The 26,939-nt window shown below is 45.9% G+C and overlaps 1 protein-coding gene across 1 annotated transcript; it reads left to right on the top strand.

Annotated features, from left to right (window-relative positions):
- The first annotated feature begins 5,975 nt into the window (after positions 1–5,975).
- On the top strand, positions 5,976–14,403 carry Prdm13 (PR/SET domain 13). Its single transcript, XM_021161628.1, has 4 exons — positions 5,976–6,422; positions 7,958–8,089; positions 8,387–8,507; positions 11,935–14,403. Exons 1-4 carry the CDS (start codon positions 6,135–6,137, stop codon positions 13,656–13,658), a joined length of 2,265 nt encoding a protein of 754 aa, XP_021017287.1. The 5' UTR covers positions 5,976–6,134; the 3' UTR covers positions 13,659–14,403.
- The last annotated feature ends 12,536 nt before the right edge of the window (positions 14,404–26,939 follow it).

Below are 26,939 nucleotides of genomic sequence, written 5' to 3'. Positions count from 1 at the left end.
GAACTGTATTTAAGGGGCTAGAAGTTTAGCTCATTAGTAGAGTACATGTGAATTCCAAGGCTTGATTTCTAGTATGCCCCCAAGCTCTGTATCTGTATAAAACTACTCAGAAAGAAAAGCATGTTTCTGTGCCTTTGCCTAAAATTCGTTTTTGTAATCTCACCTAAGTTTTATGTCACGATTCCATCTATCTGAAAGATTACCCCAATGTGAACCACTACTCTGTAATGAATACATAACATTCAACACACTTTCAGGAAGCTGAGACTATCACTTGTTTATGGATGTAAGAGGGAACATGGATAGCACAAATGATGGAGCATTGCATGAGACAAGCATGTGATCAGCAGGGCAGCAGTGCTAGGTACTAGTGGTGAGCTTGGCGATAGTTCTTTGGAGATGGTACTTATGCAGCTGAGTTAGGTTCTCAGTTGTGACATAGCTGGTAATTTCTATTGCTCTGCTCCCACTACTATTGTAATGAATATTATGAACTTCCCAAATTCATAGCTTGCCTCAGCTCCTAAAAATATGTCTGTACAGCCAGCTTACTCCCATTACTCCAAGGCTGATCAATACCGGGTGACAAGTAGGATGAACATGATCAAAGCATATAAAAATTCCACCATGAAATTCATTACTCGGTACAATTAATAAATGACAATCATAATAAGGTGTAAAGGGGGCTTGGGAGGTGGCTTGAGCCTGACAACCTGAGTTTGACCCTGGGAACTCACATTAGGAGGAGAGAACTGACCCCATACATCCCTCTGATTTACACACAAGTGCCACGGTACACACACACACACACACACACACACACACACACACACTCACACACACACACACACACCACACTCCCCAACAAATAAAATATAACTTTCTAAAGAAATAAGGAGTAACAACCACAATGACAAACAAAACAGAAAACCTGATTTAAGAAAGATCCACTTTCTATAGAACACAAACTTGTGCTATGTAATCATGAGGTGGACGATCCTGGGGAGAACGAAGGTTTTTAGTTCTGCTAAGGAACCTAAAAGGGAAAGTGTCTGCTCACTCTGAGGAGCTTGCTCTTGTGCTTCATGGTTTTTTTCTTATCCAGAATCCCATCATAGCTGGAGAACACAGCTTCCCACTATAGTCACTTCGGGACTTGGGTGTTCTGGATTTTGTGTAGTTAATGACGTCCCTGGAATCTGGTTGAATAGGAATTTATCCCAGAAGCTATTGGTTATTGTTTTCTCCACAGCCTCACCTAGCCTTGCTTTTCTTTCCTTCTTATACCCAAAAGAATGTGGCGAGAAGCCTTTGATTCTGTGCTCCGGCGCCTTCTCAGTGCACTCAGAGTCTCAGAGCCCTCAAAAAAAACCAGGGCTTCCAGGCGGAGTCAAACTACTCAGAAACCGTGAAATCCTGATAACTCTGGACAGCCTCACTCTTTTTAGTGTTTACCTTATCTTTTAGACTTCTCTGCTTCTCAGAGGCCATAGGAGACTGCCATTGCCCTCTGTTTAGGAAACCCAGCTCAGTCTCCGTTCCATGCCAGTTCCCAGATTTTAAAAGGTTCTGTCACTTTAGCCCCAAACCTCAGTGGGCAATTCTGTATTGAGATTTACAGGTAGAGGATATATTCAAAGCTGTGATTTGTATGCACGTGAGCACTCACTGTGCTTGTGTTCCAACACACATTGTGCACGCATATGTTTAACACATCCATAAGGGAAACTTTTCCGGGATATTTTGATCACAGCCTTTCAACACACAAAAGTTATTCTTGTTTCCTATATGACTCCTTGCTCTCCGTTTCACGTATCAACCGGTGTATTTCCCTCTAAAAGAGATGTGCTTTGGGGTGCAGAATTGGCCGTCGCGATAAAAAGAAAGGCAGGTTCTTCAGTGGAAAGAAAAAAGGAAGGGGGCGTTTGGGAGCCTCAACAACATCTTTATTTCGCCTTTTAACTCCCAGCCTTTCAGAGTTTGGACCTGTTCCCCCCCCCCCCCCCCCCCGCCAGCGCTCAATTATCTGAAGCGTCTTTTCTGGGAAGCCGCCACCTTCTCTAGCTGAGCTGCAGCCCCACCCTGAGCTATTAGCCTGGCTCTTTGCCTTTCCTCTTTCTTTCCTCAGTTTCTCCCCCCGCAAGCTTTATAAATCTCCCTTGGAGGAGGAGCGTCCGAGCGGGTGGAAGTCTGAAGACAATGCAACCTGAGAATTTCTGTCAGTCTCTGCATATGCTCCTAAGTGCTTTAATCCCAATTAGGGGCGGCTGACACACGGTCCTATTCATTCCCATCAGCTCTTGAATACATTTGCCTAGAAATGAACTTCACAAATAGAGGCGCTCCTAAATGTGCCCAATAGCAAGGAAAATCGAATTGAGCGCGGGCTCCTCGGGCAGAGGCCGGCCGAGAAGCGTGAATGTGGAGGTGCCCCAAGACATTGCAATTCAGCAGCACGCTCGCTGACTTTTCTTTGCACCATGTCAACCGAAAGAACCAAGAAATAAGTTGGGGGAACTCCGGTTAAAAGGCAACTCGAGAGGGACTCTGAATACTTTTATTGAGTCGTTTCCAATGCTAGACTTTAAAAAAAAAAAAAAAAGACCAAAGCAAACCAACAAAACAAAACAAAACAAAAGGCACCACAAAACCCACCAGCGGCGTCCAGGCTGCGTCCTTGGCTACAAGTTTGAAGACTCCAGGCCGCCGCGCACCCACGGTCCACGCAATTAAGGGGGAAAAGGCCCCGGCGCGGGCGCGTCATCTGGTGGCGTTCCCAGAGCCCCGGCTCAGCCTTTCTATTCAGAGGCGCCCTTAATGTCCCACCCGCGCCTCGGGGGCAGAGCAGCTGGTCGGCTCTGACCTGGCCGCCGCCGACACCCGCAGGGGGCGCTTCCTGGGCTAGCGCCGGCCCGGAGATGGCCGCCGCACCGGCCCTCCAGTCCGCGGCTTCCCGGCCTCTCTCCGTCTCGGGTGTGGACCGGAGCGGCGACCCGGCGGTTGTTCGGTGACTCGCGGACCCACTCGGGACAGCCGGCTCGGCCCTCCCGGGGGACCCGGAGAACCGGGGCCTTGGCCCGGCCGATGCTGGTCGCCCCAAGAAGCGCGCTCCGAGACGGAGCGCCGCGCTGGGCCCGGAAGGCCGAGGCCGGCTCGTTCCTCCCCGGCAGAGCCCCGCAGGTCGCGCGCGCCGCCACCGCCACCGGAGCGGGACGCGCCCGGGACTGGGCGGGGGCTGCGGGCCGGGCGGGGGCTCCGAGGGCAGCGCAGGTTTCGCCTCGGCCTCCGCGGCTCGCCCTCCCCGCCCGTCGCCTCTCTCTGAGCTGGAGCCTCCCAGAGCAACCTGTTACCGCCGCGGGAGCCGAGTGCCGGCCGCGCTGGGCAGGCTGCGGGCCCGCCCCAAACCACGCTCTCCTTGCACCTCCCGTGTAGGAGGGATTTCGCTTTAACAGGGCCTCTGGCCGCCCATTTTAAGTCGATAAAAAAGCCGAGTGGAATGTTTTGATTGAGTCTCAACATTGTCTTTGAATAAGGCTGAGACCATGTAATTAATGTGTCTTTTTAATAAGGGACAATACGGCCGTTCAAGCTATTTAATTTCATTTAATTTTCCATCCCATTTGCTGCACAGCCCGCTTTTACTTTTAACACCCAGCCTTTCACGGCCCATCTTGCTCCACTGGGCACATTAGATTGGTTTCACCCTTGCTTTTTAGGGGAGGAAAAATAAAAGAAAATGTGTTCCTTTTCTCCTTTGTGGACAATTTATTTCACTTGGGGAACTGCAACTCTGAGCCACAGGACAGAATAAAACTCGGCGAGCTGGTGTGAATGCCTCTGGCGCAGTCTCTTTCTTCTCTCGGAGCTGGGAACCAGTCACAATTGGCTATATTAATAAATAACTTTCCTCACAGTCGGCCTTTACATGGTCCTATTGATAAAATTGTTCGCGTGTCGTTCACGCTTTTTCACTGGTTAAGAAGGGCTAGGGAGGCGCCCCGAACCCAGGCACTGCGCTCGCCCCCTTCTCGCTCTCAGTGCTGGATAGTTAAACTAGGTGTCATCCGGAGTAGCCAGGCCAGAGGTTAGAGGGACATGTTCATGGCTTAAATTTATTGCCCTGGGCTCATCGGAAAGGCTTCCTCAGCCACCCCCCTCCACTTCCCTCCCCCTCCCCCGGTTTTGCCATTCATAGGCCCCTAGATCAAAGGCTCTCTTCTATCTCTGGAGGATAGCCTTCTTTACCGTCAGAGAAGCAATTGGAAGGTTGAGCGTGAAACTTAGAGGTTGCCATCTTAGAAACTAGTTTCCAGCAAGGCTCTGTGTAGTCACAAAGGCATGGCTATTCAAAGTCCCACCAAGAGGTTCTCTCCTGTCTCACGCAGGTGTATCTACACAGACCGGGGAGTGGACACCGAGTCCGTCTTCTTTGTGTCCCTGCGTGGTCTTGTCTTCATTTGCGTAGACTTGAGACCTTTGACCTGGCCTGGCTTTCCCATTGCTGTAAACAACGAATTCTGTGACTTTCACAATGCCACTGGTATGCACTTTGCACTTTCCCAACAAACTGGGGTGAACAGCAGAAAGGGAGGCAAGGAACCCTTTGTATCCACCATTCCCACTTTTCAGGTCTGGAGAACCAGGCTCCAAGGAATTCAGGAAAGGTGTCTCGAGTCTTGTGAGCACAAGTTTCCAACAGAGGGCAGCTTAATAAACTACTTTAAGGGCCCTCTTCGAACTTGCAGCAAAGTTGTTACTTTGCTTCCCTGACATCCGGTAGCCAGAGCCACTCCAGATTCTGGCTGGATAACTGCATCTTCTTGGTCAAGGCCACAGGGAGGAAGCAGTGAGCGCTTTGCTCAGGGTACTCTGTTCTACTTTCTGTGAGCACTGGATGAAGTGGGGGTGGGGTGGGGTGGGAACAAGGTGGGAGTGAGGACACCACAGCACTGAGGCCTCTGCAGGAGTTTCTTGGTAGCTCCAGTAATGGCAGCGTGGGGTTTGGGGAAAGGTGCCCAGGGTTGACCCAAATACCCTCTAGGGCACTCCTTTACTCCTTTCCCGTTGAGAGACGGAGAGATGATTTTGGTGGTGGTGGTTTGCTTTAAAAATAAGTTTAAAAAAAATCTATCCTTTTGGTTCTGGAGAAGTTAGTGTCAGGACTTTCTCTCCCCCCCCCCCGTTTTCAACTTAAAAGCAAAACAAGGTTTGAATTGATTGCCGGTGGGAAGACGTGATTAATAACCCCGCAGGAGAACTTCCCAGGTCTTCAACGCTGCAGCTCCATCCGCAGAGCAGATCTCCTACGAAGCTGTTGGCTTTGTGGCCGCTTCCTACTCTCAGAGAAAGTGTGGACCCTGAGTGCGACAGGGAGATGGAGACGTACTACTCAGTTGGCTTTCACCCTCTCAAATACTTCTGGTGGTTTCATATTTGGGGGTAGATCGAGGTCTAGGAAAAAACTAAAGCGGTTCTAAACTGTGGACTGGCCTGAACCCAATCCCTGAAATGGTACTATGGTCGTTATTTAAAAAGTGTAGGTATTTTCTGGTGTTTTCCCATCAAGTACCTGCCTAATTTCTGTATGGCACACGCCAGAAATCAATAGAAGTTAACAAGTCCTCCAAACAGTCCCGGTCCCTTTGTTTAATCTCCTTTACAATAAAGCCAAGGGGAGAGAATTAAGAATCTTTGAAGTAGACCAAGGCTCAAAGGAATCAGCCAAGTAGACTTAAAGTAGTCACTTATTTCCCAAAACTGGTTTGTCGGTGAACAATAAAAGGAAGTAAAATTTATGGAGAAATTATACAGTGGATTTGTCACTTAAAATATCGTAACTGTCTCAGGGACAATACCCCATGCTGAGGATTAATGGTCCCGCCGGACCTTTGATTCACCAGCGCCTTTTCTTCGCCCTTGACAAATTGGATTTTTAGGAATGGGAAGGTCGCCTGGACCATTGTGTGCTAGCCATTCAGAGGCCTCGATTATGCAGGGGGCTGAGGGAACCACTCCATGTGACCCTCTCGGGTGGGACTCTGCAGCTGCTTCACAGCGCAACTCTCTCACCAAACTCCGCGCCCTTGCGCTCGCGGTGCCAAAAGGCGCCCGCCCGGATTGAAAAGGCGCAGTGCATGCCCGCCCACGTCACTCCGCGGACAGAAGACGCACGTCGGGGTGCGGGTCCCTCCTCTGCATGCGGCTGCTCCTGGTTCTGTCACTTGCGCCCCGTGGAGGACCCCGCGAGCCCCAGCGTCTGCCTGGCGGCGGTGGCAACAATGCACGGAACTTCCCGCACTTCGGCCACCAGCGTGAACGCTGACTGCTGCATCCCGGCTGGCTTGCGCCTTGGGCCGGTGCCTGGCACCTTCAAGCTGGGCAAGTACCTGTCAGATCGCAGGGAACCAGGGCCCAAGAAAAAGGTACTGGGCCATTCTGGATCTCCGTCCCTTGCCCCTCACCTCCTATTTCCCTGATCCAGAAAAAGGGGTAGAGACGAGCAGCAGAGAAAAGGGATACCTGCTAAATCTGCAGGACAGAATTATCTGATTATCCTTAGCAAGTCTGATAACTGAGCTGGACGTGGGGCGGGCTAACGGGAGGGCAGAGCTGAGCTGGAACAGACCTTAGTGCGCCAGGGTCTGTAGGTATGGGGGGCCTCTGGGAACCGGTGGTTTCTCAGCGCTCCAGGATGTCCTCAGCAAGGTGAAACTCCTAACTCCCACCTCAGTCCTTGCCTTCCCTGCAAAGGTTCCCTTTTCGTTGTAGTCATAGGATGGAGAGGACTTTTCTCTCCTTCTCTTTAGTAATATGAGGTTTACATTTTTGTTTTAAACAATTTAATTTCATTTCACCGAAGAGATCGTCCTTGGGAGGCTCTTAGTTCTGGGAATATATCACCACCCAAACCCCTTTTGCTTGAAGGTTAGTGTAGGAAATGGAGAGGGGATGAGCAAGGTGATTACTTTTGATGCCTGTTGAGAGGTAGGGGAGCCCACCCTCGAAAGAACACCTAGTTAAACCTTGTGGCTGGCTCTTAGAGTCTGAGGTCCCAGCCGAGAGGCCCCAGGTACAACTCTCCCACTCTGACCCCCTAACCTCAACACACTCTCAGGATCCCTGACCAGAGAGGGACAGTAAAGACTCTTGACCGCAGCGGGTGGGGGTGGGGGGCGCTTTAGCAGCCAAGGACTGGCAGACAGCAACCAGGGAATGAAATGGAACGCTTGTTTAAAAGAGAAAGACCTTGGTTTTAGTAACCTCCTAGAGCTTTCTTATAAGAAGTATCTTTCATAGGAGGAGCAGGGCCAGCATCTTTCTCCGGGTGCTAGAAAGCCCGTTGTCTCTCATCCCAGGCAACACCGGGTTTTGAAGCTCACCACGCCTCTCTCTTTAAACGCAATTTAATTGCTTTTAAATGGCTTGCTAGCTGCAGGCAAAATTTCTCCGTGCTCGCTTTGTTCTGAGCATCTCACTGCTGAGTTCACTTGCAGCCTAGTGCGGTACTAGAGAATCGGGAGGCTGAGAAACAGGGTAGGAGTACCGCATCAGGCTTCGGGACCTGATTGAACTTAGAAACCACTTCTCTCTCAGTGTTAAGGATTCCAGAACGTCACTTAGGGAAGAGGTGGTGAGTTTTGCAATAAGATGCATCCTGGAGCTCTGAGAAGATGCTTTTTTCCAGCTGGTGTTTCCAAGGTGTGTGTGTGTGTGTGTGTGTGTGTGTGTGTGTGTGTGTGTGTGGTGGTGGTGGTGGTGGTGGTGGTGGTGATACTGTCTACTACCCAGACTCCTTTATTTTTCCACTCTCTAAGCTGGGGCCCTGAGCAGCTACTAGAGGCTGGGTCAAAGAGAACACAACTGCTTTCCTGAGCTCCGTGGTCTGTAGGATAAACTTTCCTCTAAGCTGTGAGCCTGGCTGTGGCACGTTGGGTAATGACCACTGCTTGTATTGCAGGTGCGCATGGTGAGAGGGGAGCTGGTGGACGAGTCAGGGGGCTCCCCTCTGGAGTGGATAGGGTTAATCCGGGCAGCCAGGAATCCCCAGGAACAGACTCTGGAAGCTATTGCAGACTTACCAGGAGGACAGGTACTGTCAGAGCCCCTCATTGTTATCAATTCCAGTTTCATCTACTAATGGTCCCTAAGGCAGACAAGAATTTCATGAGCAAAGAACTTTGAAAGGCAAGAATTCTCTCTTCAACATCCCAATGACCTCGTAAGGAAGATACTTTTGTTTTGTCATTTAAAAGATGAAGGATGAGATTCCAAGTTATCCAGCAGCTTCTCCAGGATCACAGTACCAGTCTTTCAATCTTTATTCCCAGTCATCCAGGAAATAACACAGAACCTTATTTATTTATTTATTTATTTTTTTATATCCTAGATCTTCTATCGGGCATTGCGAGACGTCCAGCCTGGGGAAGAGCTGACTGTGTGGTATTCTAACTCCTTGGCTCAGTGGTTTGACATCCCTATAACTGCGACTCCAACTCATGATGAGAAAGGTACTGCTCTGAGGTCTCCCCAACAGTGAGGGTGAGCAAGAGTAGAGTCCAGTTCTCCTGGATTGTGGAAGGTGACCACAGACCTGAAGAATCTTTCTGTTTAGCTTTCTGGAAACTGAATTCACCTCTTGACAAGGGAGAGAGGGAACTGCTAGCCTAGAGCTCATAAGCGAATGGTAATAAAAGCAGTAATCTGGTCCTCAATGGCAGAGGAATACTCCTTAGAAACTTCATGGGTTCTTCCCGTCCTATTTCATTCCGAATGACAAGTATTTACTCACTTAAGAAACAATAAGGAGATTTGATATGCTACAACAACTACATCTTGAATTCTAGACACCAAAGTTACAAGGATTACATCTTGAATTCTAGAGACCAAAGCTTAAATGTAGAATGCTTTTTAAAAGGCACAAGGGTGCTCTTTCTCTGTAAGTTTTTCAGGAGAGCAGTGTATTCGATGGCATTTAGAAGCATTATAGAGCTTACAGCTGGTCCCTTGGCAGGTACTAATGTCCTTCCTTGAAATGGAATTTATTCATTTCCTCTTACTAAGTCTACTTAAACAGAATCTGGGATGTCTCCCAGTTTCTTCTCAGATTTATTTGATTCCTTTCAAGCCAAGAGCCAATCCATGCAAATTAAGGTGCAGCAACTAAAGGGAAAATCATTTTCAACCCCTCCACACAGCACTGAAGGTCATTTCCTGTGGAAAGAAGGCTGGGAAGAGCTAAAAGACTTAAGATCTTGAAAGTCCACTCCCACCCTTCACAAGGCATCCCCTGTCCTCATCCCTAACCCCTTGACAGTTGTTTGAGCATGTTCATTATTTCTCCAAAGAAGCTATTTATTTATAGACAACAAAAATGTCCCAAAGTATTTTAATAAATCTCCTCTGGAACTGCTGTGCCATTGCCCCCATTTAGAAGCAGGTATATATTGATAAAAGTGTGGTAATTAGCAAACACTACATGCGTGGGACACATTATTCAGAGCAATGAGTCATTTCACTTCAAAATGTCACTGTCCTCTGCAAATCAATTCTATTTGTTTAAAAATAGATTGGTATGTCCAATATTTATAAGAATTATACTGATATTGTTTGTTCCCTGAATCACATTCAGATTCTTCTGTCAGTAATAAGTACTGCTGTCTCACAGGGGGGAACTCTCAGACTTGAAACTCCACAACAAATTGTTCCAGCACAGAACACTTTCACATAGGAACAACTAAACAGAAAAGCAATGTGTTTAATCATGTATTCTATTTCAGCCAACTGGTTTTATAAATGCCATAAGCCAAATGATAATAACAAATTTATCATTTTCCTGTTAGGGAAGGTACATCCTACCTTGAACCTGAAATTTTCTAGACTGGGCATGCCTAAAATCTTTAAAATTACATGAAGGGGAGGAGCAAAGTCATTTATGAAGAGTGTTTGGCTCACTTGGCAAGAGTTGAACCTTAGGGTCTGCAAAACCTGTTGATGAAGTTAAGTTGGAAAAGTAATATGTGGAATCACACACACACACACACACACACACANAGAGAGAGAGAGAGAGAGAGAGAGAGAGAGAGAGAGAGAGAGAGAGAGAGAGAAGCACATATGGACACACTTTTGTTATATTTTGAGAAGAGGAAGAAATAAGTAGGAATATCATCTGTTTTAACAATACTGGATAACTTAAGTTAGTTTCATTTCATAGAAAGATTGTTACTGCTCCTTCATTTTAAAGAACAAAGCTTACTTGGCTTTGCATTGGCAGAGTCACTTTGGAACAAACAGAAAACTCTTGAAGAACTGCTGCAAAAGACCTTATGAATTTCAGACACCCCCAAAAAACTAAGGGGTCACTTCTCTTTCCAAGAATTGTTTTAGTAAAACATCTTTTCTACATAAAATCCTGCCTTACATATGCCTATTATGCCAGGAATATTGAGATGGTCTTGCCTAAGTCTTCAATAAACAATGGAGATAGACTGTTATAGATAAATCCTTATCTCCGCATTTCTCCCAGATCTCCTTTGACCTCTTGTGGAATAAACTCCACCCACCCCTCCTGAGGACAGCTTGTTATGTAGCCCTGGCTGGTCTGGAACTCATTATATAGCTCAAGCTGGCCTCGAACTCTGAACTCACGCGTTCCATCATGATGGGTTCTGTAGCAAGGTTTGAGAAGTACGAGCAGAGTGCGAAGTACGAGCAGAGTGCGCCTAAAGAGGGAGCATGCAACGTTTCTAGTAAATCTTACGAGACCTACAATGTACTTTGGAATTTCCTCATGGCCCAATCAACTTTTCTCACAGACATCTTTAGTGTTATCAATTAATCACTTTAAAAATAAACTGCATTGTATGCACACTAGCACGTAGAAATTAGCTTCTAGCACTCAATTAGTAGCTATCTCATGTACCTGTCTCTGGATTGTGTTTACAGACCCTAGCAAGTCAAAAACAGTTATAATGTAACAGACACACAGAATTGACGCTGCAAGTGCACACATGCACAGCACTTGTGGTAGAGAAATCTGCACTTTAAAAAGCTGAGGACCTTTCTCATTTTTATATATTTATTAAATGAAATATCTTGCTCAAGTGTTTTCTAAGCTTATATCTGTGCACCTATCTAGGAGTTAATTAGCCACCAGGTAAAACAACAGATAAGTCAATGCTATGCCATCCTCAGAATATCAGCATCCATTCCAGAATATCAGAAAGTAGTAGTTTTTCCCCTCTCCAATCCAATTAGATAAAGTTAAATAGGAAATAAGGGTGCAAACCATCATCCTTATGTGGGGATTCATTTGGTCACGCTCCAGGAAAACCTCAAGCAAATGTTTTAAGTCTGGGAGGGGGTGAAAGGGCGGAGAGAGGACACAAAAGACATTGTTATATGAAAAGGAATGATTACATATGGCCCATACATACAGGATATTGTCTTGCCTGGTAATGAGGCGCTCACGACTATTAGATTGGCCTTTGTTCAGTTTATCCAAACTCCTTGACATACGCCACCTATTCTGTAAACGCCAACAGATGGGCACAGGCACAGCACAGCCTCAACACTTGATTTAAGGCAACAGCTGCTCTCTGCTCTTCCAGGCTAGCCTTCCTGAGCAGGGCTCTTCCAAAGGAGATTTACTGTGAGGGCTTGGTGGAAATCTTCACTGGAAAGGTCCAGGTCACCTATTTTGCTCTTTAAGTAGGCCTTTGAGGATGGAAGTGACAAGGGTTGGCCATTTACACGCCTTGGGAGGTTCTTGATAAGGTTACTGAACTTTATCTCTTGGCCCTAAGACCTTCCTCCTTTACCCTTCTTTCTGCCACATCGCAGGTCAAACCCGGGCTATGCCTGCTGTGCCTGCTGGGATGGAGCTTTCTTTCTGGCTCCCTAGCTTCTAAACTTGTTACTCTCGCCTTTCTTGCCCAGGGGAGGAGCGCTACATCTGCTGGTACTGCTGGAGGACCTTTCGCTACCCTAACAGCCTCAAGGCACACCTGCGGTTCCACTGCGTCCTCAGCGGCGGCGGCGGCCGTGCCTTTCTGCCCCAGGAGCACGCGGCCCGGCCCGGCGCTTCCCCGGTGGCAGAAGGCCTCGGCCTCCCTCCGAAACCCACCGTCCCGGACTTGACGGCGCCCGTCCAGGCAGTGGCTTTGCGGCCTCAAGCGCCGGCCGCTCAGCTCGCCCAGGCGTGCGGGGCGCGGGAAAGCATCAAGCGGGAGGCTTCCCTGGCGCCCCTGGCCACCTCCCCGCCGCCGGGCAAATGGGGAACGCCCAAGAAGGGCAAGGAGCAGCCGGACCGCGCGCACAGTCAATTCCTGGGGATCGTGGGCGGCTCCTCGGGCGGCAGCGGAGGCCTGCCATTCTACCCAGGCGTGCGCTCGGCTTTCAAGCCGGCCGGCCTGGCCCGGGTGGCTGCGCAGAGCGACCCCTACCGGGAAGAGGGAGGCGGCAAGGGACCGGGGCTGGCGCTAGGGCGGCTGCTGGGCGGGGGCCGGGCCGGCGGGCGTCCGGGCAGTGGGGAGAGCCCGGCGGGCCACCACCACCATCACCACCACGCTCACCACCACCACCACCACCACCCCAAATGCCTGCTGGCGGGGGAGCCGCCGCCGGCGGGCCTGCCGTGTCCCGGGGCCCTGCGAGCCTTCCCCCTGCTCGCCGGCCACCCGGAAGAGGCGTCGGCCTTCAAGCACGTGGAGCGGGCTCCGCCCGCCGCCGCCACCACCTCGCTGCCCTCCGCGCGCTACGCCGCTCTCCCGGCTCCCGGGCTCCCCGTGGAGCGCTGCGCGCTGCCGCCCCTCGACGCCGGCAGCCTAAAGGCGTACCCCGGCGGCGGTGGCGGCGGCGAGTGCAGCCCCCTGCCCGCCGTCATGCCGGCCTTTACGGTGTACAGCGGAGACCTGCTCTACGGCCCTCCGGCCGCCTATTACCCTCTCAAGCTGCACTTGGGCGGGCTGCTCAAATACCCGGAGTCCATCTCCTATCTGAGCGGCCCCGCGGCGGCAGCGGCGGCGGCGGCAGCGGCAGCGGCGGCGGCGGCGGCGATCGGGCCGGCCGAACTGGGCTCCCTGGCCAGCATCGACCGCGAGATCGCCATGCACACACAGCAGCTGTCCGAGATGGCAGCCGGGAAGGGTCGCGCCCGCCTGGACTCGGGGACGCTGCCTCCAGCCGTAGTGGCGGCGACGGGCCCCGGGGGTGGCGGCGGTGGCGGGAGCGCGGCAGGCAAGCCCAAGACGGGCCACTTGTGCCTCTATTGTGGCAAGCTGTACTCGCGCAAGTACGGGCTCAAGATCCACATGCGGACGCACACGGGCTACAAGCCGCTCAAGTGCAAAGTGTGCCTGCGGCCCTTCGGCGACCCCAGCAATCTCAACAAGCACATCCGACTCCACGCCGAGGGCAATACGCCCTACCGCTGCGAGTTCTGCGGCAAGGTGCTAGTGCGCCGCCGAGACCTGGAGCGTCACGTCAAGTCCCGCCACCCAGGCCAGAGCCTGATGGCCAAGGCGGGCGATGGCCCGGGCGCGGAGCCCAGCTATGCTCTGGAGCCTGGGGATCCCAAGAGCGAGGACAGTGATGTGGATGTCTGCTTCACTGACGATCAGAGCGACCCTGAGGCTGGGGGTCGTGGTGAGCACGACTCCTAACGCTCCTTCTAGGGAATGAGCAGGGACGAGGACACAGTAGAGAGTGAAGTGGGGACAAGAAGGGCTTCGTTGATATTGTCGCAATTCTGGGGATGGTGTCGGATTAGGAACAGTGAGCCGCTCCAGTTCTCCAGTGGAGCAAAGTTTAACGAAGGGTTGAAGAAACATAGCCAACGAACAGCACATAGGTTGTGGTTCTCCATCATTAAGGCCCCTAGACTCTGGCATAGCCTCTCATTTTGAAAGCATTCTGGTCTTGAGGTTCAGGATCACGTCAATATAAGCATCTCAGTGCGCTCAAAGGTGATGATTTTTACTGCCACACATTTTTAAAACGTTCTTGTCTGTGGAGGAAATCGTGCCTTTTGAAAAGATGTTCCGCGTGAACTTTATGTTAAGCATTTCACTGCATAGCAAGCAAAACAGTAGATGTGACACCCACACACCTGTTTCCGTTTCCTATCTGTTCTCCTGTCAAAGAGCACTCCTTGCCACATTGAGTATATCGTGGTAGTGGATGTATAAATTGGTCAAGTTGCAATTATTTATGAGAGAATAATGATACATGTAAAATAACGCATGAATATAAGAGCACGCAATATATAAATTAAAAAATATCCTATTTGGTAGAGTCCAAATGTTTATGTTGTTTTATAATGAACGATGTACAGTGGATATAGTACTTTGCCCTTGCTTCCATTTTGTGCAATCTTTAAGAATAATAAAGATACAAATGAGAGTTCTATTACTTGGCTACTGCAGAGGACCCTTTAAAGATATAGTTTAATTTGAAAACAACTTCTGAGAAGACTTGACAACAAGATAAGTCACAGAAGATTTATATTATTCGCAGAATTAATGTTAGTCAGGGTTGTATGGAGAACAGGCAAAACCCATTGGTTTCTAAAACCATTGTTAATCATGCTAAGTGTTTTTATGCTGACTCCAAGGACCTTCCAGAAAAAGCTTACAAGTCTGTCTCTGTGTCTCTGTCTGTCTGTCTGTCTCTCTCTTTTTCTCTCTCTCTGTCTCTCTCTCTCCTTTACTCCTTAGCATATATTTCCTTGCACAAAGAATTAGGGAACTAAAATCAGTATTTCTTGTTGTTTACCATTTTGACAGATTTTATCAAGGAGATTTAAGAGGAAATAGAGGAACTTATTATGAGTCATACACTTTAGTATTCATTCAACAAATACTAAAGGAGGACCTATTTAATGGGAGGTGCTTAAGTTCCCCCTCATTTTGTACTCCCAACAACTTTGTGCTGTCAGTTTTGGGCCTATTTTACAGAAGAAAAAAATGTCACAGTGTACAGACAATAATTAGAATAACAAACTGTTAGCAGTGACTGTATTCGCTATGTTTAAGAAGTGTGGTTAGAGATACATTCTGGGAATGTTTGCCCCTCTCCTTTTAGAAGTAGAGAATTAGACTCTTAGTTCAAGGCAGGTACACTGAGGACTGAGGTGTGCAGCAATTTTCTGAGTTTGATTTAAAGAATTTGTTAGCTTACTGGAAGCTCTGGGTAAGACTGATGGCCATGTTTATCCTGCTAGGAACACCCCTTGCTCTCTCTCTCTCTCTCTCTCTGCATATCACAACCAAGAACATATGATTTCTATTATTTTCTATTAGTGGTGATCTTCAAAAAGACTCCTATAAGATGTAAAGATGTATCCTGGAAAATATAGACTTTCAGTGTTAGCTGGTTAGACATTGTTTTATTGTGTAAGAGAAAGCATAAAGGGGTGTGGGGAGACAGACACAGAAACAAACACACACACAGACACCCAGATACACACAGAGAGAGACAGCGACTACTCTGGTGGACATAGCGGTAAATATACATTTGTTGAGAAACTATTCTGGCCAGAAGCATAGGTTACTTGCATTTCTTTCCTCTCCATAGAGCAAGTTTGGGATGATCTTGATACTCATGTTTTATTATTTGCTTGCTAAACTTAGGTTTCCATAATTCAGTTTTTCACTACAAGTTTAGTGATCATATTTTTGTACTTTGTAGTCTTGTCTTTTGTAATACTTGTCACTTGAAAGCAGATTTATCCTTGGATAGAAGGTCGAAAAGACTTTTTTTCCTTCTGAAACCAGATTTTGTAAGTGCTCAGGGAAAGTGAGCTGCCAGATTTGAAACCCAGGGAATATCCTATTAGCTCTATTTCTGCACCTTATCTCTCTAGTTCAGTTAATTGTAGTAACTCTTGTTTTGTGAGAAAATAGTCAAGAGGCAGCCAAGATAAGATTTGTTTGGTTAAATGAAATACAGGGAGAATTGAAACAATTTAATAAAACAAAACCACAGCCACCTGTTTCTTCCCATTAGACTGGATTGCAACATTAAAAATAAAACAATTAAACATAGATTTACAAAGCTCTTAATTGCGGCTTGTTTGTAGTTCTCTATAGGTTGACTAAGACAATCCCCCTGTTTGTTCATGCTCCAATTCTAACCTCATAGATAATTAACGTCATTATTTATCTGTATGTTATAGTCAAATCAGTAAAATACAATCAGCTAAATGAGTCTCTCTCTCTCTCTCTCTCTCTCTCTCTCTCTCTCTCTCTCTCTCTCTCTCTCTCTCTCAAGTTTTTGAGACAGGATTTTGCTATGTACCTTAGACTTGCCTTGAACTCTGGGGAATCCTCCTACCACAGTCTCCCTTTCTTCTTACTCCAGTTTACTCAACAGCTCTTGTCTTGGAGATTGTAGCTCATTCTGAGAGCAAGGACACTGAATATTTCCAAGATTTTTTTTGTTGTTGTTTTTTGTTTTGTTTTTCGAGACAGCGTTTCTCTGTATATCCCTGGCTGTCCTGGAACTCACTTTGTAAACCAGGCTGGCCTCGAACTCAGAAATCCATACCTGGCTCTGCCTCCCAAGTGCTGGGATTAAAGGCATGCACCACCACCACCCGGCTTTATGTGCAAGATTTTATATATATATATAATTAAAGGACAGTTCATGCCTTCTAAAATTGAAAGCCTTCAAATTGTTTGGTTTTAGTGAATTTGGGTGTTGAAAGTTTTGCAATAAATCAGATTCATCTGTCTCTGATAGTTACAATTATCACAACCTGGGTCAGACCCTCTATTGCTACAGTGTCATCTTCATTTGTAACACAGGGTCAAATAAACAGTAGGGTGGTTTTGAACAGTATGAGGTGATGCTAAGTAAGTGGCTTAGCATCCTGCATGGTGCACAGAAAACTCTCTCGCTCCTACTCTAGTAAGAATCTACTTTCATTTAAAAGACTTCACTGTAAGAAGGGCGGATGCAGGGTTTTGTAAGCATTGGCAGCATGTTCAGGCCACCGGCTTTGTTATTCTAGCCCCTGGTGGAGTCTCAGCAATGTCAGTAAATAGAGGCTTTCTACACTTGGAGAAACTTCTTCAGACCTCTTGTTTGGTTTCCATTGTAAGTGCAGGAACCAGTTCCAGAGCCTCAATGCTGTTTTCATTTCCAGTTGCTAAGTTTTGAAAAGCTTGCTGGACTGTGAGGGTCGAGCTTAAACAGAAGCGCAGGGAAGAGGTGTACACCTCCTTTCCTTAGTCCAGCGGAGAGCCAAGACTTCAAGGAGTGCGGTAGATCTGGCAGTGATGGGGAAAGTGCCTTTAGTTATTCTAAGCTCAGTGCAAGTGAATGGTTAGCGCTGTGGCCACAGAGCTGAGCCAAAAAAAGAGATGGTCCTTGTGGTTATATTCCTAGAGATCCCATTGGCTCATCCCTTGAAGGACCCAAAGTGTGCTGGAGACTAGGCAGCTCAGCTGGGTCTTGGTGGTTCCCTGTGCTAGGCGCTGTCAAGCTGTGCCCTTTAGTGACCCACTTTCGCTAAAGTTTCTGAACTGGGTCATGGAATGGGAATATTACCCACCTTTGGGAGCACATCCCTGGAACCCCAGAAGCATATGTGCTCGAAAAGCCTCAGATACACGCAGCAGGCCGAGGGTCTGGCTTGTTCCTGGTCCCTGTCCCGCTAGGCTGCAGTGGGGAGCTGCGCACCAGCGCCCTGAGCCCTCACCATCTGCCGCCTCCCCAAAGGGAAGAAGGCAGAGGCACCCGCACTTCGAGGTCATCTGTGACCCTTGGCCACCCAGGTGTGAGCAGCATAGGGAGGGTTCAGAAGTCAGCGCAGCCCAAGTGTTTAGTCCAGAAGGAGCTCTTCTCTAGCTCGCTAGGAGCCGGGGCGATCTTCCTATAAAAGATGAAAAGAGTTTCTGCCATCTGCAACTACGGATTAATTCAAATTAGGGGAAAACCTGAGACAGACAACTAATGCTTTTGACTTGGAAACCAAGGGTCCTACAAAAGAAACAAAGACTGGGTGGATAGTACCTTTAAAGATTTAATTTTCAGTACATTATGTTATTTAAATTTAAGCATTTTATGTAAATAGATATATTTTTATATTTTATATTTTTCATTCTATTGGATATTTTCTTTATTTACATTTCAAATGTTATTCCCTTTCCCGGTTTCTCTCCCTCCCAGAAACACCCTATCACATCCTCCCTCCCCCTGCTTCTATGAGGGTGTTCCTCCAGCCACCCAGCCACCCACCCATTACCACCTCACTGCCCTCGATGCCCCTACACTGGGGCAATATAGATTAAAAACTTAAAAGACAAGTTTATTGAAAAATGTAAAAGTCATATCATCAAAGGGAGAACTGGTTATTTGAGTTAAATAGATAAAGACCAGCATGTTCACCTAGTGTGAATAAACTTAAATTTAAATTTCGTTTAAAAGGAAATATATTCACTATCCAAATATCATGTATTTGCCCTTTCCCTAGTTGTGTACATTTTCATAGTTTGTTATGAAAGGAAAGGCACTCAAATACAGACTAGGAAGCTGTGGGTGGAGATGACTTATGTGGAAGGAGACACAATGAGAAGAGATGCAAATGCAGATGGCTTCACATAAGATAGTGAGGTCAAAGGTTTCTTTAAATCTTTTTTTTTAATTCACTGAAAAAGAAGCAGATAAGAATCTATATTTGACACTGAGAAGTTCATTTCTATATTATTACCTTAAGGAAAATGGGGACATGACCAGGTCAGATTCAAATTAACTTGGGGGCATGGGGCCACAGCAAAAACACATCTGTGAGCTATAAAATGCTTTCAGGTATGCTAACAGTCACTCCAATGAGAAGTGAGTCAATGTGGGCTGTCGCTTTTTATAAAATTATTTGTGATTTTGAGAAAGGAGGAGAAAGAAACGTCTTAGCAATCAAGATGATGTTGAGAGAAGAAAATACACACGGAGCTGATAGGATAGGTTTTCTAAATTATTTAAGGCTAACATGCTGAAATCTGGTCCTAGGGTGATGGCTTTGGCATCTATAGATATTTGTATACATATTGTTCCTCCCGTTTGGAAAATCAATTTGTGCACTAAAGGCGTGAATTGCTGACTTGGGGCTCCATGATTTTTATGTTGGACAATGTTTTAATACAAATGAGAGAGAGAGAGAGAGAGAGAGAGAGAGAGAGAGAGAGAGAGAGAATTAACTTTGTCTTAAAAACATTCATTTCATTAAATCTTTGTTATCTCAGTTTATCTCTGTAATAATTTATTTCTCAAATGAGGGAAATGAATCATACGTTTTACAACCAGTGACGTATTTTTCTAAGATTCATTCATTTTCCTACTTAATCCACAGACTTACCCTTAATACACTACATATGGTTTCTAAAACATCATTTCCTGTATGAATGGCCAAGAAATATTTGAGAAAAAAAAAGCATTCAACACCTTTAGCTTTCAGAGAACTGTAAACTAAAACTCTTTTGAGGTTTCATCTCACTGGAGTGAGAATGAATGACATTAAATTTTGATCAAGAGAATGAATGACATTAAATGTTGGCGAGATTGTTGGGGAACCTGATGGGATATAAGCTAGTGCAATTATTATGCAAGTCAGTGTGAAGGTTCCTCAAAAACTAAAAACAGAGCCAGCATTTGAGCGAAAACTTTCTGGGGGGAGGAAAAGGAAAAAAGAATTGGTACATGGAGGAGAATGGTGGAGAGGCTGATTCGGAACCCAAATGTTGACAATGTCACAATAAACGAACTTTTTATATGCTAACTAAAAGTAATAAAAACATAAAACCTTACTAGCTGATAAAGGAAGTGACCAGAAATTCCTTTCACTTAGACTCAAGTAAGTGTTCTGAAGAACAGTGAGGAAGTGTGCTGACAGATGAGTGGGTCCCAGGCTTTACAGCTGGACGCAGAGTTAAGAGACCAGCTTTGGCCTGGAATCTGCGCTCTGGAACACCCCACTAATGTTCTCTTCAGCCCAATGTGGCCTCATTTGATCTTGTTGAACACAGAGCTATGTAAACAGGGTTGGGTCTAGATTGGCAAGTGTCTGATAACTTATTTCTGCTTAGGATATTTGCAGGACAGAAAGCTGTCCGTTTCCCCTTTTCCTGCTGACTTTTGTGATTGGGGCTTGCCTGTGAAGTGGTTTAATGTTGACATGCTTTAGGTAGCAGCCAAATTTCAGGCAGGTGTCTCGGTGGTGGGGCTTGTTGGTTTGATGAGAGTAGTCTTCCTGATGGCAAAGCTGACAGTGACCTTAGGGGGAGAACTCAGGGGCAAACCAAAAATAGAACACCAGACCCATAACCATCAAGATGGAGCCAGCAGAGGCAGAATCTTTGTTGATAATGGTGGAGTCACATTAGAACCGGAAGACTGATCTGAGATTGAAGTGATGGAGAGAGAGAGAGAGAGAGAGAGAGAGAGAGAGAGAGAGAGAGAGAGAGAGAGAGAGAGAGAGAGAGAGAGAGAGAGAGAGTCTTAATTCCAATTAATTTCTATCTTTCTGTCAGTCTGTGGTTTACTACCACAGCTAATTACACATGTTGTGAATCTGGCTGTAAAGAGATTTTAGAAGGTGTGTACATTATGGTGTGTTTACTTATCCTAAATTCTGTGAGTTTCAGAACTAACGCCACATGGATATTTACTTTGAAATAACTTGTTATCATTTGCTTATGTATGTATGTATGTGTGCATGTTAATGTGTATGCATGCATGTGTATGCCTGGGTGTTGAAGTCAGAGGTTATTGTCATGTTTTTTTCCTTAAATGCTTCCTATTTTAGTTTTAGAAACAAGATTTCTTACTCATCCTGGAGCTCCCAAATGGGCTTTGCTGCCTGTGCAGCAAGTTCTAAGCATCCTGATGGCTGTCCTTGCCTTCTTGATGCTGGCACAGGCTGCTGTACACATGGGCTTACACTGGGGCATGGACGGCAGGCCATTATGCTTGCAAAGCAAGCTTATTTGCTTACTTATTTATTTAGCAGACTTAATATACTTTCTTTTTGTGATAGAAAAATCCTATGTGATAGCCACAACTGGAGCCTGGGATCTCTGAATGGAGACTATGGTGTGGACTTTCACATGATAGTCATTAAAATCCTGATAGAGACTTGGTGAATACAGTCTCCTTCTAGAGACTGAGGGTCAGATAACTGTAAATCTTGGTGATAGCATCAAAGATGGCCTTGACCAAGTTGCTCAAGGTGCAGTAATGCCCCTGGCTAATGTATAGCAGCCATCATTGGGTATCAGAGCAGCTTCTTGGGGACAGGATCAGAGACGGTATCAGTTCTTTTGGGGACAGGAGGAGGTGCCTTAGTTCAGAGTCACAGCAACATTTTTTTTCAATCACTATTTTAAAAGATTTATTATTTGTATGAGCATTTTGTCTGCACATGTGTACATTATGTGTGCCTGGTGCTGGAGGATTTCAGAACAGGGGGTCAGACCCCCCTGGAACTAGAGTTGCAGACAGTTGTCAGCCACTGTGTGGGTGCCAGGAAATGAACCCAGGTCCTCTGTGAGAGCAGCCAGTGTTCTTAGCCACTGAAAAATTTCTCCAGCCCAATATTTTATTTAAAAATTTTCTTTATTTTTATGTGTGTCTGTATGAGTGTAGGCACATGTATGTCATGGTGCATGTGTGTTGGTCAGAAGACAACATGAAGGAATCAGTTCTCTACTTCCATTGTGTAGTTGGAATGGGGGTTGAACTCAAGTCAGCAGGCTTTATTGGGAGGAATCATTACCTACTTAGCTATTTTGGCTGTTCAGCAAGTACATTATGAATGGGGCATGGAAGGCAGGTCATTATGCTTGCAAAGCAAGCTTATTTATTTATTTATTTATTTATTTATTTATTTATTTATTTATTTATTTATCAGACTTGATTTACTTTGTTTGAGGTTCTCATGGTTTCTCTGGTCCTTATTATTATTTCTTATGTACCCTAGGCTTTATCATTTTGCTTTATCATCATCATCATCAACACCACCACCACCACTATTAGTATTGTTTGCCTGTGTGTATGGTGTGTGTATGTGTTGGCATATTCTTGTATACACATAGAGGTTAGATGCCAAATTTCATCGGTTAATTCTTACCTTCCACAACAGGTCCTAGGATTGAGCTGGGGTTGTCAGGCTTTGCGTGGTGAATGCTTTTCTTCACTGGACCATCGTACCTGTCCAACTCTTTGTTTTTGAAGCACAGACAACCAACACTGTATAGTCTCATTTTCCTCCTTGTTACAAAGAGAACGTTCCTTTCTCCTGCTGTTGCACAACACCCTATTGTGTAGGCGTACAAAGATTATTCAGCTAGTTCGCCTATTGGTGGACATTCATGTTGTTGCAATGTTTCAGTGGATAATTAATGCTAAGTAAATTTGTAGAAAGGTTGTAGGTGTGTTTTAGAAGGCATTATTGCCAGCATTACAGTAGGGAGATTCACTGAGAACACTGCTGATCAGGACAGTGTCAGAAGTGGGTGTACCTCTCCACGGAGGATGCTGGGATAGTTGTTTGGTTTGGAAGATACAGTCTCTTTAGTTCTTGAGTACACAGGTAGTGAGACACTTGAAGGCAGTAGAGCTTCCCCTCCATTTCTTTTTTCTTCTCTTAGGATTTGCCAAGAAACTGTAGGAGTTCTTGATTCTGGAATTGGACCCCACTAGATCAGGCAACTTTAAAAAATTTATTTACTATGTATGCATGCATGTATGTATGCATGCATGTATGCATGTATGTATATATGCATGTATGTGTTTATTTGCTTATGCAGGGGTTCTATAGCACAGACTGGCTCCTAACTCACTATGTGGCTGAAGATAGCCTTGAACTCCTGAGCCTCCTGCCTCTGCATATAATTCCAAAATCTGGGATTACAGGTTTATGCCATGTCATCTGGCCAACATGGGAATTTCAATGCTAGTCTAATATGGGGAAGGAATGCTGTTTGTATGCACATGCATTTAAAATTTTCAAGTTCTTTCCCATGAATACTATTATTGAGTTATTTTCCTTTGATGTAACCACTGGAACTTACATGTAAAACACGCCACTGGAATTATTATGCAGGCCAGTAACTGGGTGACTGCAGTATGGGAGTGTGTGGTAAGTAGCAGGTACCGAGCACAACCCCCACCAGCTGTAGAATAGCACTCCAGTAGGGAAACAAACGAATGCAAATGAGATGTACTTGGCCATGGAACAAAGATGAAAATGACATTCAGTTGTAAATGAGTTTTCGGTGTTTGATGTAAACAGAATGACACGCGTTTTGTAGGAAGACCTCAATGACCTTAGGACAGTAATTGAATATGTTACACGAGGCTGCACATGCTTCCTACGGTTCAGTCACTATCCATGTATGTCATGACAAAATAGTCTCTAGGTTTCTAATTTATATAGAGAACTCCTCATGATTTTTCTATTCTAGGAGATGACCTGAGAGGTATAATGGAAAGTTTCTCTTTGGACATTCCTGGAATAACATTTAAACCTGGCACTGTAGTCGCAGATTAGGGAAGATCCATTGTGATAGACTCAAGCAGAAAAGGAGGGAGACCAACTTCTTTGCTTGACCATTTATTACTAACTGTCGTCCTAACCTACACATTTGTTCAGACACTGAAATGATGGCTCTGTAGCTTTGCTTTCTGAACTGTATTCATCTTTCAACACCAGTTTTAACTCTCCCGGGTTCCTCCTCATTCCCACGGAGAACGTTAACCCTTAAGGTATTTTGTAAGTAAAAGTCATCTATGCCCAATACATGAGCTTGACAAAATAATGTGGCTGAATGTAAAAGACCACCTACTACGAAAGAGGCACGTGGGGAGATGCCTGATATACCTACAAAAAACCGCCCTGAGCTTAAGCTTTAGTGAGAGACCCTTTGCCCTTCACAGGCAGGTATACACATGGATATGTGCACACACACACACAAAGACAAAATCCACAAGTATTTGAGAATTAACCAATGCTCCTGAAAGTTTCCATTTTGCTGAACATTGATGAAACACTGGTACCTGACCAGTTTCCCAGTGTGGTTAAGACGGTGGCAAGATGCTCCTGTTCTAATCCAGGAGGTGAGTCCAGGAGTGTGAGGTGACAACACCCTGGTGAGTGGAGTGATGGTGCTACACGCTGAGGAAGGGTTCTCCTGACTCAGAGGGAAGAAGGCCAGGTGAGCAGTCACAGAAAAACAAGCTTTACAGAGGTCATGACATCCCATCTGAGTCTTAAAAAATGGGCAAATTATCTAGGTCAAAGGTGAAGAGATATGGAAGGGTATTTAGAGACACCATAAGCAAGGGATTGAGTGGGGAACCGATATGAATGGATGTTAGGAAGTGCAAGCAATGCAGTGTGGTTTTCTGGCAAGGGCAGACAGGCAGGCAGTACAGTTCACAGATGAGATGACCTTGTTTAGAAGCCTCTTGTGAGGATGAATCAAATTTTTTTTTCATTTTGGCCAATTGGTTCTGAGAATCTGAGTAACTATGGAGGGTCCATAAGGAACGGGGCTTCTGGGAGGTTTACCTTGACTTTGGCAGCTTCATACAGGAAGAGAATGGTTTTGGAGGTGGGGAGATGAGATGGGAGGCAGCTGCATTCTGCAGTTCTCAGGGTGGTGCAGTGGTAATCAGAATGGGAAGGGGAGGATACAATCTCATCTTTTTCTTTTTTCAGTTTTTTATTAGATATTTTCTTCATTTACATTTCAATGCTATCCTGAAAGTCCCCTATACCCTTCCCCTGCCCTGCTCCCCTACCCACCACTCCCAGTTCTTGGCCCTGGCGCTCCCCTGTACTGGGGCATATAAAGTTTGCAAGACCAAGGGGCCTCTCTTCCCAATGATGGCCGACTAGGCCATCTTCTGATACATATGCAGATAGAGACAGGAACTCTGGGGTTACTGGTTAGTTCATTTTGTTGTTCCACCTATAGGGTTGCAGACCCCTTCAGCTCCTTGGATACTTTCTCTAGCTCCTCCATTGGGGGCCCTGTGTTCCATCCAATAGATGACCTTGAGCAATCTCATCTTTAGGATGCAACTTTGTAACTGTGTAGAAGTCCCTGAGACAGTAAGGAGCCTTACACTTGAGCATCAATGTGACAAGGTATGGCACCCTGGGGAGGGCAGGCAGCAATCACAAAGGGAAAGAAAAGAACAAAAGAATGAAAAAGAATAAAGGACTGAGTGAGAGGCAGCTTCAGTATTAAAATCAATCTAGGATTATTTAAACATTGTAGCGCAGTGTGACCTGATGCTAACAACATTTAAAACAGTAGGGCAACATTAATGAGAAACTATGACTAAAGAAGACAGTCTTGTGCGCTAAGGGATGGCTCAGTGGGTAATGTGCTTGCTGTGGAAGTGCAAGGACCTACATTTGGATCCTAGGCACTGATGTTGTAATCAGCGCTGGGGGTGCAGAGACAGGTGACTCCTTAGAGCAACATGGTCAGCCAGCCTAATTAAATTAGTGAACTCAGTTCAGTGAGAAACCTCGTCTCTAAAAATATGCTAAGGCTGTCACACAAATACTCACATGTGAGAATATGCACTCCCATAGACGCATGGATACAATGGTGAACAAGCTACAACCATGCGTCTCCCCCCACAAAGCTTGCCTATTATTATTATAATTATGTAAGGATATTTGTTAGAAAAGAAGACTGGAAAATTACATGCAAAACACTGGCAGTGTTTGTGCTGGGCATATATACTTCTTGCTGTTCTTTCTGCCTTCTGCTTGTCCATCAGCAGGTCTGGTTTAGTTGCTTTTATTTAGTAACTGCTAACAGATTTCAAAGTACATCATTGTTTTTATAGCTAGTTAGTCCTTAGTACTTTAGCATGCATAGTGCACCAGTAAACACATCCAATTCCTTAGCAGCATCTAATACACAGGTTACAGATAATTTTTGCATTTTCTTTCCAAAAATGAAGTAAGTTCATAAAACTTCCCAGCTCAGAGGGGTTATTAACTGCTACACGAAGGACCCTGGAGCCACCAGGCTGCTGGCATGGTAGGATTGTCCATCAGGCCCCTGGGCCTCTTGGTATGGAGGATCAAGGAGGAGGGCAGCTGGCTCAGAGACATGGAGGGAGGGGTACAGGCTCTCAGACCCTAGGCGCCAGCTGGCAGCGTGCAGCAGGAAAGCAGCCAGTGGGTCTGTGCTTGGGGTGAGGAACTTTGCCACATTCTCTTTGTGAAGCCAGTTGTTCAGGTCCTGTGTTTTCTCACAGGGCTCCCCACTTGCTTGGTGACAGCTCCTAAGCTTCTCCCTGAGCTGCTGATTCACATTCCCTGTGGTTTGTGTAAAACACTCTCTCTCTTAATTAGCCGGACTCTGAATTGAGACAGGCCTTTAAAAAAATCTGTATGGAAGGATGTGAGTACTTAATTAAATTGTCAAGACTATCCTGTAACCTTCACGAAGCTAAAAGCAAAGCACAGCAGACGAAAGCAAACCATCAGTGACAAAGAAACAAGTCATATTTCAATCCGAATTCCCCCTGACACTGCAAAGCAGAGTGAAGGTAAAAAGACTTCTCCCTTGATGCCTTACTAGTGTTGTTTCGGTTACTTCTGTTTAAGTATTGAAGGTTCCAGCTTTGTGTCCGTTCACCCGTTGCTGCTTTAGACCTGGCTGAACTGACAGATACTCCTTAATAGCCTCTCATCCCCAGCTCATAATGAAGTTTTTGCAGTTATCATAAACTGTTCTTTTTACAGTTGAATTTGGTATTTAACTGAGATCTACTCATAGCATTTCTTTACTTGTTTCATTTTCCTTGTTCTATAAATAGGCAGTTACAGCTAGAGCACCATTCCGATTAACGTTTCATTTGGGGAACAGGAAAACATGAGTAAGGCTAAGAAGTTCCTATTTCACCCTGGGGAGTGG

The sequence above is a fragment of the Mus caroli genome, chromosome 4 (genome assembly GCF_900094665.2).
Source record: "Mus caroli chromosome 4, CAROLI_EIJ_v1.1, whole genome shotgun sequence".
Classification (NCBI taxonomy): Eukaryota; Metazoa; Chordata; class Mammalia; order Rodentia; family Muridae; genus Mus; species Mus caroli.
Note: the sequence above shows the minus strand (reverse complement) of the source record. Positions and strands in the feature narration are given on the sequence as shown.

Coding starts and splice junctions, on each gene's coding strand:
- Prdm13 (XM_021161628.1), top strand. CDS start 6,135: ATGCCCGCCCACGTCACTCCGCGGACAGAAGACGCACGTCGGGGTGCG. Junction 6,423..7,957: donor AACCAGGGCCCAAGAAAAAG/GTACTGGGCCAT, acceptor CTTGTATTGCAG/GTGCGCATGGTGAGAGGGGA. Junction 8,508..11,934: donor TCCAACTCATGATGAGAAAG/GTACTGCTCTGA, acceptor TTTCTTGCCCAG/GGGAGGAGCGCTACATCTGC.